This window comes from Amaranthus tricolor, chromosome 4 (genome assembly GCF_026212465.1).
Source record: "Amaranthus tricolor cultivar Red isolate AtriRed21 chromosome 4, ASM2621246v1, whole genome shotgun sequence".
In the NCBI taxonomy this organism is placed as follows: Eukaryota; Viridiplantae; Streptophyta; class Magnoliopsida; order Caryophyllales; family Amaranthaceae; genus Amaranthus; species Amaranthus tricolor.
Window position 1 is genome coordinate 9,061,815 of NC_080050.1, and position 19,938 is coordinate 9,081,752.

At 35.6% G+C, this 19,938-nt stretch overlaps 1 protein-coding gene and 1 long non-coding RNA gene across 7 annotated transcripts in view; one reads left to right on the top strand and one right to left on the bottom strand.

The window, feature by feature from the left end:
* Nucleotides 1-13,776, top strand: part of LOC130809749 (uncharacterized) — a 28,655-nt gene extending 14,879 nt beyond the window's left edge. For 3 of the 4 annotated variants that reach the window (XM_057675537.1, XM_057675538.1, XM_057675540.1), the window contains 9 exons: nt 634-743; nt 838-880; nt 1,208-1,299; nt 1,577-1,625; nt 1,740-1,810; nt 3,445-3,567; nt 5,206-5,297; nt 6,046-6,091; nt 13,527-13,776. In XM_057675537.1, coding sequence (XP_057531520.1) covers nt 634-743; nt 838-880; nt 1,208-1,299; nt 1,577-1,625; nt 1,740-1,810; nt 3,445-3,567; nt 5,206-5,297; nt 6,046-6,091; nt 13,527-13,565 — 665 coding nt within the window. In that variant the 3' untranslated portion in view covers nt 13,566-13,776. Of the gene's footprint in view, nt 1-633; nt 744-837; nt 881-1,207; nt 1,300-1,576; nt 1,626-1,739; nt 1,811-3,444; nt 3,568-5,205; nt 5,303-6,045; nt 6,092-13,526 lie in introns of all 4 variants that reach the window. The other variant, XM_057675539.1, reaches the window with a different exon arrangement.
* LOC130809751 (uncharacterized) lies at nt 13,777-18,772 on the bottom strand. Of its 3 annotated transcripts, XR_009040928.1 has the most exons (5): nt 18,487-18,772; nt 18,283-18,354; nt 17,165-17,324; nt 16,096-16,173; nt 13,777-14,775 (listed from the first exon to the last, which is right to left on the bottom strand). It is a non-coding gene; the product is annotated as an uncharacterized LOC130809751 (long non-coding RNA). The 3 variants fall into 3 exon arrangements; XR_009040927.1 differs by lacking the exon at nt 18,283-18,354 and having other exon boundaries at nt 18,487-18,759; XR_009040926.1 differs by lacking the exons at nt 17,165-17,324; nt 18,283-18,354.
* Nucleotides 18,773-19,938: the final 1,166 nt, after the last annotated feature.

Below are 19,938 nucleotides of genomic sequence, written 5' to 3' on the forward strand. Positions count from 1 at the left end.
TTATCGTTTGCATGATAGCCTAGGAAAATGGAGTTAATTTCACATTTGACCTATTTGAAGCTTGTTTGTCCTCCATGTCACTCTAATATATATTGAGTGAAATCAGTTGAGGGGATGGGGACTCGAAAGTTTTTTTATATATATATAAAATGTAAATTTAAAATATATATATAAAAAATTAATGGGTGGGTGGGGGTTTACGCATTGGTAAATCTTTTGTGCCATTACCCGTATGTTTATCTTAAACGGATGGGGATGACCCCTTCAATTTTTGATTTTTAAAAAAAATACTATTCACACTCGTACATTGTAGACAATAGTCATCTTAAGGTAGAGGGGAAATAAATCAGTAATGGTTTTCCATTGTTGGTAAATCAAGCTTGTGCCAAGCTTGTGAAATAAATCCGTATGTTTACATTGTATGCATAATTAATGATTTTCAACGTCCTAATTACCAAGTACACTGTTTCATATTTTATGAGAATTTTCTCGTGGAAAAATTACTCTTTTCACTTTCATGCTATTGAAATTGTGTGCCAATCTTCTGCACACTCAATTATGAAGCATTTATGTGACTCAATGACTTTCAAGTGCTCAAAAGAGTCTGAATGTTTGCAAAGTTGACTCTTTCAGATGAGGGTCCTGGTATACAAGGGTTTCAAATAACTGGTGAGGCTAAACTAGGAGGCAAGCTTCTTGGTTGTGGTTACCCCGTACGAGGCACTTCTCTTTGCATGTTTCAGGTAAAAGTCGACCTACTTCCTTTAGAAATTATGTTGGATATTTATCCTTTTCCATTATAGATCAAGTTTTTACTTCTACTTTTCTACATGACAGTGGGTTCGTCATCTTCAAGATGGTACCAGAGACTACATTGAAGGTAAATTGTTGTATCCATCAGACTTCTATGATTTTGCCTTAAGCTAGAGTCATAATCACATGCACTTCTTATTTATGTAAAACTGTAAATGATGTTTGCTACTAAGGGTTGTCAATCGAAAATAACCTCTTTTTGATCTCTAATAAAGAAAAGGTTGCGTACATCCGATCCCCAGATCCGGCCTACGTGGGATCTACTTAATGACATTGGTGTAATAGAATGTTGTTGGAATTATACTCATATAATTATGGGCATGTAGCATACGTCGATATGTTCTGTGATGTGACAGTTTGAACTGCTTTTTGATCAATCTTGTCCATTATTAAGGTGCTACCAACCCCGAGTATGTAGTAACAGCTGATGATGTTGATAAGTGTATTGCTGTTGAATGCATACCGATGGATGAGAATGGCCGTCAGGTATACTCCTGCATCTTATCTCTGTTGTGTTTAAATTAAACAATTTTATAGTTATTTGGTAGAATGAATAATGAGTTGGATTTAAATTAGATCAAAATCCTTCGGTTAAAATAAATGACTTATGATGTGGGTCGGAGATAGCATTACATTTTACGGTTTCAATGTTTTATATGGCCTTTTATCTTATAGGTCAAAAAAATTTAGCAAATTTTTAGTACGCTTTCTGGATCTACGTTCTTTAAAAATTGGCTACTCATATATTCTCCTATTACATTAGGGTGAAATAGTACGACACTTTGCCAATGAGCAGAAAAAGATATCATGTGGTGAGTCTGTTTGCTCTCTATTTCTATATATATATTGTGGAGCTAGTGAGCGACCAACTTTTTCTTGGAATATATCTTTACTTCTTTTTTATCGGGTTGTTTAATTTTCGTTAGACCCAGATATGCAAGCGGAGATAGACTCCTATATTTCTAAAGGCCAAGCCAATTTCAGCGTTTTAGTTCTGGTAAGTTTGCCTAAAATTTTAAACTTTCGTTTATTGGATACGTTTTCATCTAGTGTCTAAGCACTTGATGGGAAAATGAATCTACTTTATATGTTCACTAGGTTTTATTGTTTTGACTGGATCTATTACACTCATGTTGTAATCACATTTTTTATTATGAGCGGATAGATATAAAAAAAGAAGGTATAAATTTTAGTGTAACATATGGTGTTCTATCTTGTTATCTTTCTGCATTAGTTTGTTCGGAAAGTTTTGGGCTTTCATATGAAATGAGTTTATTCGAACTTCAAGATTCTGAGAAACGGCAAAGATTTCAGGTTTTAACAAAAATTTTACGGTATAGATATTAAAGTTGTACTTAGAATTACAAAAACAATAGAACATGTAGGAATTTATTTAAAGATATTTGTCGCATTTTCTGATGGAATAATTTTGCTGATTGAGAGCTTGGAGATCTGAAACCTTCATCCTTTCAATAGTAACCTTCATCCTTTCAATAGTTGTCACATATTTCCACTGTCTTGTGTTTCAAAACCTTCTTCGGACAGAGAACACTGTAACCTTTTGAGCGAAGCCTTTCCTTGCGTTTGAGTAAGGGGGATAAACTTGACATCTTGATTTGAAGTGCATACGCAATAACTACAAAACATTGCTGGGAAAGTTAGTATTCATGTTACGTATTCGTAGCCTGCCGTGCTCTAGTATTCTTTTCATAAAAATTTATCAAATCAGCCTGCTTTTACAATATACTTGCCAGTTACCTCAAACCTCTGGACACGATGAAGTTTTATATTATAATAATCAAAAGCTCTCACATTAGGGAAAGAAAGTGTAGCAAATTGAGTGGGACATAGGGAGTAGATGTAAGATAACTATAATTAAAGTGAAGATGGACCTTTCAACCAAATTCATGGAAAAAGGTATAAAGGAATGGTGATGGTAGACCATACAAAATTAGGCACAAAATTGAAGGATGAACTCCTTCATTACTGCAAGCTAAAATATACAGGAGTTCTTGGTAGACCCTGCAAAATCCGTAAGGTATGTAATCTCTCTAACTTTGAGAAGCTTACATACCTTGGGATTTTGTACTTGGCCCCAACACTTGAAAACTACAGCTCTAAGTCATAAGGGTTCTGATGAAAAATCTTCAAAATCAGCCCCTCTTGATACTGAACGGTGATGGTTGCCATCGTGATAACGGAACGGTGATGCAGTAACAGGAGTGATACGGTTATCGTAATGCCTAAATATCGGTCAAATTATATGATATTCCTTGATATGACCCAAAACACAGTTCTTTTGCGCCTTTACAATGTGGGAAATATAGGTTCGTTTGTTTTAAAAACCTTTTACAACGCGGTCGATGCTATGCGATGCAATACAACCTTGTTTTTACGTTGGGATATGGAGTATTATTTCTGTTACTTTTAGGTTAAGGTATGACTTTGATGAGATTTTAGGTGAAATTATATGGGATATGAGTTGACTTGGTTGTTAATACCAATATACCTGCTGAGACTGCTATTTACTTATCTTCTGTCTTTTTCTTTGTTTCTTATTTGACAAATTCATGCTTTATTACAAGGTTTATGATCATTTATGATACATATTTCCGTTTGTTGCATATTAAGCTGTTGGACCCATTTGAACACTGGGAAGAAGCAACTTTTATTTTGCGACATTCAGGCTTTCAAGTGAAGATCAATAAGACTGAAACTATTCAAATTTCTGCGAAGTTCTCTGAAAACTTATCGGTATGTTTGACAAACGTATTCCCTCCCTCCTCTCTCCAGAAAATTGGCAAAAGAAAAGAATAAAGTATGTAGTTTGTAGAAGCAAATTTGTAGATAAGTTCCGTTTTGGAGTTTTCAAGGAAAACGTTCCATGCTAGTTGTTCACTTGCAATCGCTGATTTTCTATAATATGTGGGATGATATTACTTCGCATTGTAGCCATTGTTAGTATTCTATGGGCCAACTTTGGCTTACTGAGTTTTCTTTTTCATAACATTCTCTTGACTAACTATTTGCACTGATCAAACACATCACAACCTAGGAAAAATTACCTCATGCACCCCTGAGCTGTGGATTTTCGAATTGTTAGACTAATTGCTTAATCAATAAGTAAATTTGTGTATACTCCTATTTTTTGCTCTGCAAATTTTTTAGAAAATGATTTTATAATTCAAATTATGGGGTTTAAAGCCTAGTTGCTAGAAACCAGAAACTTCCCACTAAATCCCGTTTCTACTTTGTTCCCCAAACTCTAGGTTAATGTTCTAATGAAAAAAATTTTCGATCTACAACATTAAAATATTTGATAAAAAAGGAACCCATCACATGAACCTTTTGTTCCCAAAACTCTAAGATAACTTTTCGCGTCGCAATTTCTGTTATTTTGTAGTACTGTGTTTCCTTTTTCGTAACAGTGGTTTAAAGTTACATCATTCATAAAGTTATTTTATCATGTGAACCAGTTTGTGATGTGCCTTTTTGGCTCAGTATTCTTTTCCAGAAAGCTTCGTACGCCTCTAAGGATCTCTCAAGAATCACATTCTTATTGCTTCTTGGCTTTTGATAAGACTAGACTATTGTTGTATGTGGTGAGTATAGTTGTGTTTGATGATACATCAAGATGGGATACTAGTGTGCAAGATCATAATTTGAGACGGAAAGGTCAGAAAACTCGACCCGGTGTCCGCTCGACCAAGCGAGCTCGCTCTACCAGGTCGAGCGGATCCCCAGTTTCAAGTTTCCGTGACATTCGGCCTGCTATTGTTTTATTGCTTCCTTCAAATCATCTTTGCACAAGACTTCATTAAGTCATTTCCTTTGTATTGTAAACATATAAATACACATTGTAAGTCATTGTATCATAGATAGGAAGGTATGCATCCTTGTAATTCTTCATAAGGGTAGATTAATTTAGTGAGAGAAAGTTCACTAAATTAGGGTTTAGTGAGAGAAAATTTGGGAGTTTTCCAAATTCTCTTAGAAATCCAATTGTGACTTACTCCTTTGTTGAGACTTGAGAGTTTAATTAAGATATAATTAAGAACTCTAAACATCTATAAGATTGTCTTCTAATTGTTGATAGGTAGGGTTTTATAATCTAAGATCAATCTGATCTTGGGACTTTCCCCAATGTTCTCTCTTTCTCTTTGTTATGCATTTCGATTTTCTTTTCTATGCAACTTTGTTGTTTCAATCCGAGTATTTTGCTCTAACAATTGTTTGCCCGTAACTTCAACCAATTTTGTGTACTGAAAATTTTATTTCTTACGCATACCAGTTTTCTGTTGTCACTGCCCTTTTCAGCATATATTATGAATTCTTGGTTTGTCGTTGTTTATATGTGTGATTTCATGTATTACTTCTTTGTCGCTGTTGCAGATCAAAATTCCTGGCGGGTTATCATCGCAGTTTGTTCTAATATGTTCCGATGGAACTTCTCACCCTTTTCGCTGTGCATACAATGATGTTCAGTAATGTGACACTCACTCTTTCATTTTAAATTCTCATATATCGTGATGTTCGAGTCTTTGTGCATATGTACGACTTTGGTTATATCGACTCTGTCTTAATCCAAAAGTGATGTATGTTAAGTCATTTTGTAGCCAATTAGACAACTAATGAAAGCTCAATAGAATTACTGCACAAATACACCTCTTAAGAGAAGGATTAATGACTCATTAAATCATGCGCACATACTATTTATGTGAAGCTGGAGATGATGTTTTCTTTCTAGCGTCAATTAGAAGCAACCTCTTTGTTATCACTAATAAGGGTAAGTAGAGATGTTCATTTAGGTCATTGGGTTGATTTCAGGTTGGTTTGAAATCGAGTTTTTTGTACATATCAGTTTTCACATAATTGTAAATCATTTTTTAAGTCGGGTCAAATCGGGTTCGGTTACAAGGTCATGTAAATTTCAAATCATTAGATTCGGGTCTGTTTGGACATCTCAAGGGTAAGCTTGCGTACATCAGATCTCCTCCAAAATTCCAACTAGGTGGGAGCCACTTAACGGCATTAGGGGTATGGAATGTTGTATATTGAGTTTCACAAACCGATATCATGATTCAAGACGTCAAATCGGAAATGCAGAACTGCCTTTACACTGAGCTATTGTGCCTTTTGCCTCTTTTAGAAAGTACCTACTGTTCTTAATGTAGTTTGAAACTTCTATGTTCTTCAGTTTCTTAGCAAATTTATTTGTGATTACTCCTGCAGAATGCGCGACACGCTGGTATTGACGATTAGAATGTTCCAGAGCAAGGTAATCTTTTCTTTCTTCGATAATAGAATGACTGAATCACGTTAATTTAATGCATCGAATCGTTTCTCACATGCTTATGTTAGCTGTCGTGCTATCGTCACAAAGTTTTGTCATTTCTGTTGCAGTTATCCTCACGTAGCTACTTAGTAGTACTTGATAGAGATTACATGCATCAAACTTGAATACTGTTTGTCACCTCTAAGAATACACCAGCTCTTTACCGGGTCTCTGTCTAAAACGTTTCATGCAACCAGTCGGAAAAGTAATGTTCCGGTGTAAAAATATCAACTAAACCCAAAACTTAGTCGGAAATCCTTGATTGTTTTCATACTCTATAATGCCAATTGCCAACTAAACATAGTTATTAGAATCCCGATTCTACGATCCAAAATTAGGCGACTGATTCGGATCCTAGGTAGGATCTTAAAGTGGTAGAATCGTGCGATCCTACTCAGCTCAAGAAATTAGGTGGTAGGATCATAATACGATTCTAGGATCATATGATCCTACGATCCGATCCTACAATGGTAGTTTCAATCGTAAAATATTTTCATATAATCGAGATTTGATTTATGTATAAATATTTTATAAAATAATTATATCAATACTACAATAAATTTCAAGTTTTTCTTAATTTGCAGTTTAAAAATGATTATTAAAAGTATTTTTCAAAACTTAATAGATGAAATCAAATAAGTTTTTACTTACACCTTAAAACTTAAACAATACAAATATAATTGATGATAAGTAATCCAAAGCACATTAATGCATACATTTGTAGGATCACACAATCTTACAATTCGATTCTACTGATTTCGATTTTACCCCTCAACGATCCTAGATAGAATCTGAATCCTAATAACCTTGTAAAGTTGTAACTAAGTGTTCCTTTTTGGTTGAGGCATAATAATTCATTTAGCTGCTTGCAATATTGGAACTTTGTTAGTTAACTGCTGGACTCCTGAGTCCTGAATGATTCTTATATCTATAAATCCATATAGTGTAAAAGGAGGAGAATATAGTCTGAAAGTAGCTTTTCCTTTTCCTTTCCCCTTTCCTTTCCCTTTGTTGTGGTCTATTGGAAGGTATGAGACTTGTCCAACATCGGTTGTAAAGTGCAATTGGTGTGGGGTTTATAGGCAAATGGGCTCTCTCAACTAATAGGCTAGTCTTTTGGGTGAGCTCTCCTGTTTGTCCTATAACAGTGGTATGGGACTTTCATGGTACAATTTTCTCCCAATTATTTCATTTCAATACCGACCGTCTGAAGTTCTATCTTGTCTTCAAGGTGAATAAAAGTTAGCTTGGCCTCCCATCGTAAACAAGAATGTTGTGATTGGTGTGACTTGAGTGCACAAGTGATATTCATGTGTGTGACTCTTGGTTTTGTGGAAACCAAATGGGTGTAATTATGTGGAGAGTATTCATGAAGAATTATGGGTGTTAATGAAGATTAATGAAGAAGTAGAAAGGGTTTGATTTATTGTAGCTCGATCAGAATTCTGACAGAGGAAGCAGAGAGGTCGCTCGACCTACCCGCTCGACCGAGCGAGCCATATTGGTAGGTCGAGCGGTCAGACAGAATGCTCCAGAATGCAGCTGATACTCGCTCGACCGAGCGGGCTCTCTGATCCGGTCGAGCGGATCCTCTGATGTGCATGGGATGCTGTTTTTCGACCTTTCAAATTCTTGGAATTATTTCATATTATTCATTACCCTATATTAATGTTGTATTCAGGAGAGCTATTGATATTCTTGTATCTAGTACTATATATAGAGCTCTCATACTCAAGGTGAAAATCATCCAAAAATATACCCCAAGCCAAACACTAGCCTATATCTCTTCTCTATTCTAATTCTCCATATTTGAGAGTTCTTTGAACTCCTTTTGATAATGTAAGAGATACTACACACCGGAGGACGTAGCCTTAGTTGGGTGAACCTCGTTAAATCTTTGTGTTGTTTTATTGCTTTATTTTCTCCTACAAACATCGATATTATTGATAGCGTAATTTGTTTGTCACAGAACCTCATACACTCGATCTTGGTAATATTGGAGTTTAAAAACACATTGTTCGAACTCTAATACATCGTCGTTTTCAATTGGTATCAGAGCCAAGTTGTTGTTATCGTGTTTTAGAGGTTATATTGGTACAACATGGCTACAATGAAAGTTGATATTGAGAAGTTTGATAGGAGTGTTAACTTTGGCTTATGGCAAGTCAAAATGAAAGCAATTTTGATACAAAATGGAGTGCATAAAGCACTAGATGGTGTGGAGAAGAGACCCGAAGGCATAAGTGAGGCTAAGTGGGAAGAAATGGATGCGAAGGCTCTTTCCGCCATGCAACTTTGTCTCTCTAATGAAGTTTTGAGAGAAGTTGGAAAGGAGGAAACTTCAAAAGGCATTTTGGATAAATTGGAATCACTCTATATGGAAAAGAGCGTTACCAATCGACTTTTGTTAAAGAGTCGTTTGTATGATCTCAGATTGCAAGAAGGGAGGCCCATGAAATCACACCTTGATGAATTTTACTCAATAGTTATGGATTTGCAAAATATTGATGTAAAAGTGGATGATGAGGATTTGGCTATTCTTTTGTTAGTTTCACTACCACACTCGTATAAGCATTTTAGGGAAACCTTGTTATATGGAAGAGACACTTTGAGTAGTGAGGATGTTAGAAAGGCTTTGACTCAAAAGGACCTTATTGATTCTCAATTTGCTCAAAAGAAGTCAAGAGTTTCCAATGATGCTTTATTTGTTAAAGATTCAAGTAGGAACAAAAGGAGCATGACTTGCAACTTTTGTAAGAAGAAAGGTCACTTCAAGAAAGATTGTTGGAAATTAAGAGCCAAACAATCCAATGAAAGCAAATCCGCAAGAGCTAGCTCCGCCGAAGCTAGCTATGTTGAAGATGAGATATATGATGTTGATGCTCTTGTCGTTACTAGTGAATATAAGGGTGGTGATTCTTGGATTTTGGATTCGGGATGTTCTAGACACATAACTTTTAACTCTAGGTTCTTCTCAACTTATCAAAAGGTTGATGGAAAAAAAGTCACTATGGGCAATGATGCTAGTTGTTCGATAGTTGGTATTGGAGATATTAAAATTGTCATGTTTGATGGTGTTGAAAGAACATTGACCGGAGTCCTTCATGTTCCAGGTATGAATAAAAACATAATTTCCCTTAGTATTCTGGATAAAGAAGGTTTTAAGTGCATTGGTGAAGGTGGAGTGTTGAAGGTTGGCAAGGGTCCTAATTTGTTCTTGAAAGGATCCATTAATGATGGCGTGTATATGCTTTTGGGTTCAACCTTAATTAGTTCAGATTGTGTGTCTACTACTTCAACCGAGCATGAAAATGAAATTGATACTTCTTTTAATGACAGTTTGAGAATAATTTCAACATATCCCAATGAGTTCATGGGATGTATGGACTTGATTGGTAATTAAAAGCATACTCTTGTGAGCCCCTTTGAGGGCATGTTTAGGGCATGTGCTATGTTTATGCACATGTGTTGTTTTTGTTTTGAGTATGATGTTGTGTAAGTTGTTATGTTATGTTGGAGTGAATTAGAGAATTCCGTTGACTTGGGTGAACTCAAGTCAAGGTGGAGATTGTTGTGATTGGTGTGACTTGAGTGCACAAGTGATATTCATGTGTGTGACTCTTGGTTTTGTGGAAACCAAATGGGTGTAATCATGTGGAGAGTATTCATGAAGAATTATGGGTGTTAATGAAGATTAATGAAGAAGTAGAAAGGGTTTGATTTATTGTAGCTCGATCAGAATTCTGACAGAGGAAGCAGAGAGGTCGCTCGACCTACCCGCTCGACCGAGCAAGCCATATTGGTAGGTCGAGCGGTCAGACAGAATGCTCCAGAATGCAGCTGATACTCGCTCGACCAAGCGGGCTCTCTGATCCGGTCGAGCGGATCCTCTGATGTGCATGGGATGCTGTTTTTCGACCTTTCAAGTTCTTGGAATTATTTCATATTATTCATTACCCTATATTAATGTTGTATTCAGGAGAGCTATTGATATTCTTGTATCTAGTACTATATATAGAGCTCTCATACTCAAGGTGAAAATCATCCAAAAATATACCCCAAGCCAAACACTAGCCTATATCTCTTCTCTATTCTAATTCTCCATATTTGAGAGTTCTTTGAACTCCTTTTGATAATGTAAGAGATACTACACACGGAGGACGTAGCCTTAGTTGGGTGAACCTCGTTAAATCTTTGTATCGTTTTATTGCTTTATTTTCTCCTACAAACATCGATATTATTGATAGCGTAATTTGTTTGTCACAGAACCTCATACACTCGATCTTGATAATGTTGAAGTTTAAAACACATTGTTCGAACTCTAATACATCGTCGTTTTCAAAGAAAAATGAGTAGAATAATTGCTGGTAGAAAGTTTTCTTGAAATGTGTTAGTTTAGGTAAGTGTTGGAAGAATGCAACTCCTTGAATATGGGATTTTATAATATAATTAGTGGATGGAATTAAAAAATATAAAAAATTGGCCAAAGGGCCAAGATAGTGTGATTGATTGGAATAACAAGGGTTTAGGATGGACAAAAAATAAGAATGGACCAAATCAATCAGTGGCTCAACACTACCACTACCAGTGCCTAAATCAGCTTCTGGCCCCACATTACAAGTGTTCATTTCTTTATAAAGCAGACCACTATTTAAAATTTGCATTTTAATACTCGATCTTTAAACTTCGACACTCTTTTCATTTTATCGTCATCTTTATTTCAATGAAATTACGAAAATGCCTCTGAAATTAAAATTTGTGTAACACACTTCAATCTCACTCAATAACACTTTTATCACTCTAAAAGCACTAAATCAAAACGTAAAATTTGTGGAGCTAAAGCTAAGGAAAACAAAACGTGAAGAACAAATCAAGGTAATTTTTAATCGAATTTCTTATGTAATTTAAAAAAAAAACGAAGAACCAGTCACGTGCGTCTGGACCGCGGTTCAGTAGCACATTTATTTTCAATTTTTTTTTTAATTTTAATATTTGCAATTTATGTTACTCACTTCAATTCAGCACTAACGTCCCATTTGCTTTTTGGACGCTATTCATCTCTTACTATTAGTTTGTATTTTATTATTAATCTACAAGTTAAAACATAACCATGTGGAATCTTGTTTGATTCGTCTCAATGCAAGGATTATTCATATCAACTTTTCATAATTTTTAATAATGTACAGTTAGAGATATTAAAGATTAAATAAGTGCATTGAATAGAGTGTATAAAGTAAATGGCACGTTAGTGCCGAATTGGAGGGAGTCTTAATTAATAATGATACTCAAAAACCTTATAAGGCTTATTTCCATCTCTGACGTTCTACTCACACCATGGTCGGCGACCGGTCTTTCCCTTTTGGTCTTCAACCTAACGCCGGCCAGCCAACAGAACTTTTCCGTGACCATTTTCGCACCCCATGCGTCGTCATTTTCCTTCTCCTTTCTCTTCAATTTTTCTTTTCCCATGAACATTGATTCTCCCTTACCCTTGATCACCGGAGTTTTACTCCGTTTAACAGCCTCTGCCACCGCCTTCACCACCTTCATAGCATCTCCACTTCCGCCGACCGTCTTTAAGGCGCCTCCGTTACCACCAACTTCTCCGGCAACAATCTCAAATTTCTCCTCTGATTTTTCTACTTTTCCTCTTTTTTTTCTCGAAAATTCATGAATCTTCTCTTCTTATGCGCTGTCGTGGGCATCCAAAAAGCCTCCTCGCCGCCCTTCTTCTGTTAAACCTCCAAGCCTTTCTCCACGCGCCTCCCCACGTGCCAGTACCCTTGATGTTCCTTTCTTTGCATCTGTTTTAAACCGTCGGTCTCTTTTTCATTATTTTTTCCTTTTTGTGTTCTTTGCCGTTCCACTTTTTCTCGTTTTGTTCTTAATTTTATCACCAAATCTGGTGAGTTGAGCCTCTGGTTTTTGAAATGGTATTTGAGCCTCTGTTAGTTGAGCTTCATCTTTTTCTTGGTCTCCAACCTTATCTCTCGGCTCTTGAACATTTACATCCTCTTCTTCCTATACATTTTCTGCTTCAACTGTCATTTTATGGTAAACAATTACCATTAATTAATCCTTCATCCCATGATTGAAGATGAGCATTGAACACTCCTTGTGGCTACAATCATGACCCGAAAGTTCTGTTTCCTCTAATTGTTCATCACAAAACTGACAGATGCCTTTTCCCTATTTTTCATAAATCTCCCTTGTAGAAGTTGATTTGAATGAGTGAACAACATTTTCTTGAACAACCTTCTTGCACATCTCTAATAATGAAGTTTCAGTTCCAAAACCCCTAAAGCATGTATCAAGATCAGTTACCTTTGTAATTTCTGGAGTTGTGACATCTCCGGCGAGATTTCGGTCACTGGAATCGTACCGCTCTGATATCATGTTTGCTATGAACGGATAATTTCAAGAAAATAGTAAATTAAGAATTGACTGAATAAAATGACAAAAGATGAATCATACTATTAAATTGATGATTAAAGAACGATTACAAAATAACGAAAGATAGATCAAGCACTTCGAGAAGTTTGAGATCTCCTAAAATGAGTATAAACTCACCCACAATTTTCTTAACAATTTTCATGATTGTAATGACTCTCTAATTCCTCTTATTTATAGTAAAGCTACCACTTATAACTAATTCTCCAAGTTACTCCTAATATAGCATTACTATTTACCCCTTCGTAAGCCCAAATATCGAGTCATTGCACTTTCTTCTACTGAAAACAGCTCACTGAATAATTATAAAATGTCTCTCCATATTAAATATAAGTCATTATATGACTATGAGAATCAAAGTCCGGGCCTACCTAGGTCATTACCCGACATGGGCAAATCTAATACTATTTAATGTTGTCAATTGACAGCATAACATCTTGGAAGAGTTGAAAATATACTTTGTCTTTTGCATCTTTTGTTTTTTTCTTTTAAAAAGTTAGATTTTAGGGTTAACAATACCTAAATACCTCGATTATATTTTTCTTAGTCTTGCACAATTTGCATCTAATTCAAAGTCTTGACGTCATTTATATTTTTTTTGAATTTTTCACTGTTACTCGAGCCATTTGATTAAAAATCCACAAGATATTGAATTATGTAACATATAACATAAATTGTAGTCAAGTGGGTTCAGCTCATATGCAAAGGTGACTGATGAGTGTTCGACCACCTTATACTAGTATTCTGGATTCTTCATCGATTACGAATGAAATAAGCAAAACTAGAATAGAATATAGAATTATGAAAGTCAGTTTTCTTGCTTTTTCTACCCAAAGGTATAGTCATTTTATATTTATAAATGAAATTTCTATTGTTTTACTGTAATTTGGTTTGTACTTTTGATAACAATATTTTTTAATATCAATAGGCTCTGGATGATCGAAGAAAAGGAAAAGGTCAAATGTAAGTTTCATTTAAACGAAGTATGCCGCAATTTCTGCCATCAAAACAAATAATTTATACCTATGGAGTTTGTATTGTATTTGTAATAAGAATTGTAACTTAATTTTGAAATTTTGCATTTATTATTATTAGTATTATTGTTATTATTATTTGTTGTTTTTTTTATCATAAAAGAGACAAAAATGAGCAATATACATTTGTAGATTGATGTTGTATTGGAGCCACATTTATATTGGTAGGACTTAAATATATACATATACATAAATAGAAGTTACTTTGCCTTTAAAAAAGATTTTTAAACATAAGATGAAAGTTACAGAAATACGTATGCTAAGGTGGATGTGCGATAACACATTGATGGATCGAATTAAGAACCATGAGTTTAGAGATAGGCTAGGGGTTGCCCCTATTTCGGCAAAGGTGCGCGAAAATAGATTGAGATGGTTTGGACATGTGCATAGAAAGACTTTTGACGCCCTTGTGAGGAGGATAAAAAGCATCATAATAGAAGTCGAGGTAGACCTAGGAAAACATGGGATGAGCAAATAAAAGTAAATTTGCATGAGTTACACCTCTCTGAGGACCTGATTAGAAATAGAACTAGTTGGAGGCGTTCATTCGTGTTTTCAGACTACTAATTCCCTTGCACTTGTGTAACACCCCAAAATTTCCGACCCCTTAACGAAACCAAAACCGTAAAGGACAGGAGGAAATTCGGGTGTTACATAAAAGAAAAAGAAAAGAATTTATAAACGTTAATTATTAACTTTAAAAAGGTGAGTGAGTGGAAATTTCGGCAGCATCTGCCTCAAACTGTGCGCCTTTGTAGAAAAACAAGTTATTTAGAAACTAATAAAGTAAAGGCACCAACGATCAAAACTATGTCACGGTGGAATGATTCGTCGCCAGCTTCTCAAATCAACATGCCAAGCATGGATCGTGGTTCCAGTGTCGACGTTTGCGTTTTAAAAAGACTTAACTCCTTAAAACCATACTGAGCTATAAACTACGCAGCGGAAATACAAATGTACGAGGGAGGACGCAAAGCCTCATAACAAAACATATACAACCAAAGTTTACAAAAGATAAGAAAACTACAAAATCGAAAGATAGCGGTATGACACAGGGTATGCTTCGCCCTCATCACTCTCCCCAAATGCAATGCAATGCAAAAGAAGTTCCAGTACCTGCTACGCTTGTCTATGATCCCCCCGCTGCTCGACATTAGACCAAGGGCCAATGTGTCATAGCAGGGCAATCATAGAAAGTCAACAAACAAACATAAACACAAACACGTACACGTCAGTAACTGACATCAAATATAATAAGGCCAACTACTAGATAGCAATACATCATAAAATAACATAAGATGATTTCATAAAATGCAAGCACAGATAGTAACCGTTTATCGGCCACTTATACTTCTTAATTTCATTACGTGCCTTCCAACCCGAACCATGTGCTCTTGGGTAGAATGTAGGTCTTCACGCTCCTCTTTTCAAACATAAACACTTGCAAAACACGCATAGTTCAACTCGACCAAGGCATTAACAGAATACCTAACACATGACCTTATAGAGCTTGTCTATCTTAAGGTAAGTGTGATCATAGTCCGTAATACCCTTGAGGTAACTTAACTTAGGCACATTTCTCAATAGCATAAACTATTCTATCAATAAGTAGATGTCCTATCAAAGAGTAAATATTCTATCACAAAGTAAACGTTCTATCAACGCGTAAGCTTTCTACCTAAGAATGAACCTCCTATTATTAAATAACTTTCGATCAATGAATAAACTTTCTATCACTATATAGTTTTCTATCAGTGGATCTTTTCTCTACTTCCTGGCATAGTGACACGGCCAAGGGCGTTATCGGCCTCCCGGCGCCCATTAGCAAAGTATGAGCTCATGCCCCCTCCAGCTGACCCTCTCGGGTCCTACCTTCGGGAAAAAAACTAATACACTGGGATACTGACCAGTGAAGAGGCCACCATATTGGGGTTTGCAAGGCCCGCATGGTAACACCTCGGTCAAGGGGCGTTATCGGCCTCCCGGCGCCCTATGACCCAAGCATGCTCATACCCCCCTTACGGTGGTCCCGTCAAACCTCACCTAGGGGACTATTAAAACAACCGGACATAATGCAGTTGAGTCACGCCAGCTAATCATAATCTAGTACCGTATCAGATGGGAATAACTTCCACCCTCAACTATTAATGAGCACCCTAGGATAGCAGCGCGCCAAAACCCACTGAGCCACTCCATAGAATATGAAATTCACCTATAACGAAGTCATTCTAACTCCAATTAAGGCATAATCTAATTCTTAAATAAATAAGGGGGTGGTTCCCGCCTTCTATTGACACTCTCATTCTCTAAACTATTCTAAGCGTAAAGACTTCATAGTCGATAGCTCTTCATATAAAGTGTACTCACTAGTTTCTCATAGTTTCGATACATTGCATACTATCACAATAAACAATAATGTCTTAAAGTAAATTGCATATAAGGGTTATTACTGCGTGTACGTACCTGCAAGCGTCACTGCACGACCACAGGTTACAAAAATCGCCCAACTAAGAGTCTACTTTCCTCTTATAAACTGGGAACCTATACAAGTTAGGAATAGAACTTATAAGTTCTCTTAACTACTTTGTCATACCAGCTAGAAACCAAAGTAACCACTATCATCCATTCACGACAAGTTTTCAATTACTCTAGCACGCACACAACTCATTCAATACAAGTCAAAATCATTGACTCAACACAGCATAAGTCTTTCCATCAATTTAAAGTAGAAGTATGTGTGAATCGTTTCTTTGCATTAACTAATTTTGAGCATATCGGCTCGCGTTACCCAAAAATAACTAATCACAACTAAATCTTATGATTTTAATATAATATTAATATAACGATAAAGCAAATCTTAGAGTTGTCATATCGGGATATCATTTGTTGCATTCTCCAAGGCTATTAAGAACTATAATCAAAACAACACGACAAATAACTTTAGCAACCATCTACGATAAGTTGACATTATGCTCTTGGCTTACCAATATCATGTATCTATAATTTCAATAACAACCTAATAAGGGTATTTGTAATTTACAACAATCAAACCACAACAATTAGTAACTATTATTCCCAATATAATCAATCGAAATCACTTTCATAGTCAACTAACATCATCACCATTACTAATTATTCACAATAATAACCAATCGACCAAATCTTAAAACAACTTTTAAAGTTATTTAATCAATCATCACCAAAATATAGTATAAAACACACATTATTAGTTATTTCATTTCTAAATCCAAGCCCTAATCGTTTCGTGTTCAAAGATAGCATATTTAATCACTACACATACTAAGATTCGAAGAAACTAATACAAAAACCAACACACAACCCATAATTTCAATCACACTTCAAACCCTAAGTCATAAACATCTTTAATTCATCAATAAAATTCTTACCCACAAAAAGATTCAATGAAAATAACACAAAAAAATCAACACCTCACTCATAAACTTCATAAAACTTCAATAAAACTTCAAATAAAACTAGAAATTAATTAGAGAAAAGAGAAGAGATGGCTCACAATGGAGAAACTAGAAAATGGTCAAGAGGTTGGTGGTTCTTGTGGTGGTGGCGTGACTCAAGACACAATGGTGGAGAAGGGCTGCGCGGAGCCAAAGGGGAAGCAAACCCGCAGCCGCCTGCTGCGGTGAGGCGTGTGAATCCCAACTCTAACTTACGCTCTAAGTATGAATCCCAATAATAGGATCAATTCCAAAACCAACTTTGCAATCCAATTCATAAAATGCATTCACAACTAAACTTGACACATTAAACCCATGTTCTCTTCGACATAATCAATTACCAATTCAAACTCATGTTCACATTCCCATGCATAAACTAATCAGCATACAAACTTATATTCTATAGTTCATATTCAAAGTCCTTATTCAATATCCTGTAATCAAATTACACAATTGTATTTTAACTCATACTTAATTACCCCGTCAAAAAAAACATATCAAACACATTATATTTTATTTTTGCATTCTAATCCATTTTAACATCCACTACCTAGCAAAGTCACCCAACTTTCTACTACATTCATAATCGACTTATTGAATATCAAATCATATTCAAAATATGTTTATACTCTTAGCTCAAAGTCAACTTATTAAGTATCACTTCTCATCCCAATTTGTATCCATATAATCAATTTATACAATCTCAATTTCATATTTATATTGCCATTAAATATATCAACAATAACTCTTTGTTTCAATTCCTTTTAATCAAATATCTTTCAACTAAGTTTATAATCAAGTTTCACTTTTAATTTCATACATAGTTTATCCATATCAAGCTCAAATTCCCAACTCCACCTCATGTACATGTTAAGTACATCAAAGGAATTCACCCCATAATATGAAATAATTATACCAATACTGATATGCCCTAATTCATAACAATAATTTAAATGTCAAATCTTCATTTGCAACTAAGTCAATTTAACACCAGAAAATAATATCCAATATTAATATACTTCATATATAACCTAAACTTGAATTCTAATTCATATAATCTCATAAACAACTGAATAAACATATTCAGTGTAATTTTCTAAATTCAATTGTAAAATTAACAATTAATCTAAACTTAGTCTAATTTAAGCTTGATAAATTTTATTTAGTTAGATTGTACCTTAAATATCAATTTCTCCTTTTTAAATGCAATTCACCAATTGCTAACTTAACTCATGTCTTCATCTTCAATCTAATCAATTAAAACCCAACAATTAATAATTTACCTAATTTCTATAATTCCACAGAATTCAAACATAAAACATAAAATTTCACTTATTTAAGATTTAAACAAGCAATTGAATTTGTTTGAGTGGGAGTGTACCTCAAGCATAAAACTATTGCAATTTTCATGGCTAATTTCTTCACATCATCTTCTTCTCTTCATTCTTATTAAAGGAGAAGACCAGCAACTGTGTGTTGCTCGAATAAGGAGCCACTCAAAGCGAGGTTGGCTGACAAGATGGTGCGACCTGGTAACAGCGGTTCGGTAGCTACCGCTAATGAGTTTTGGCTTTCAGAAATTATGGATTCTTGAATTTTCCTGTTTTTTGTGTGAAGGACATGTGATTTTGGGGGGAAGGGTTTAATAAAATAAAAAGTTTTTTGAGAGAGGTCTTGTCTTAACTATAGACGGTTCTTAAAAACCCAGTCTAATATATTTTAACTTAAAAAATAAAAAATGTTGCTAGAATCTTTAAAAATAAGCGCGTGTGAAAAGAAATGTGAAAGGTCTAATTGTTAACTGCTTATCTTTCTCTTCCCCACGTATAATACGTCCTCAAAAAAGAAGAAATCAGCTTTTCATATCCGTTTTACAAGCTTCAACTATATCATCCTTGTTTGCTCCTCAAAGAATTTGACTATAAATGAATGTTTCGGTGATGAAACGAGGAAGTGCAAAAAACACTTAAAATACCTGGAGATAGGTGGAAGGGTGTCCAAGAGGAGCGACTCGTGGGAGGAAGCGACTTGAATTCCTGCAAAATAACACGTTAGCCTTGCCCGGGGGGTGATCTCCCGGAAAACCCCTCCGACGCTCAAGTTAGAACGTAGATATGAGAATAAGGAGCAAGTGATTGGAAACTGAAGGCAAGAAGATGCGGTGGTGGATGTTATTGGAATTCTGGGTAGGCTAAAGAGGCAAGGTATGAGTAAGGATACTTGAGAGAATTATTTTCAGATGCCTCCCCCCTCTTGATGGTAGCCCCTATATATAATGGTGAGGAAGGGAAGTTACATCAGAGAGTGGGAGTTGAAGATCATGGGAGACATGGGCAGTTAGTTCCCATGGAGGAAGGACTACCATGCAATTAAGGGGAAGTGGGAAGTTACCAAGTAAGGAGAACCATGCATTATGGGAGAGTGGGGAGGTGAGTCAACTTGATGGTCATTCCCTTATGGGAAGTTAGGGTTTTTAGAGATAATTGGCCCATGGGCCATTCAAGGAAGATGGGGAATCCAGAAAAGGCCCGTTGACCGAAAATCAAAGTCAACCCGAAAGGTCAAGGGGTATTTAAGTAATATAACATGAATAATTTAAATAAATAAATAAATAATACCATGACATTTAGCCCCACGCATGAAGGAGGATGTGAGGAATAGCCCCAGCGATCAGAAACATCTTCCTTTATGCGGAAAAAATATACGTCCGTCGGACTTGGTTTAATGAAGAAACATGATCGTAGAGAATACTCGAAAGCTCATAAGGAGTAATATGGCCACAATCTGGCAGACCTTCTGACGGATTAGGAAAATTTGACTTGTAAGCTTCAAA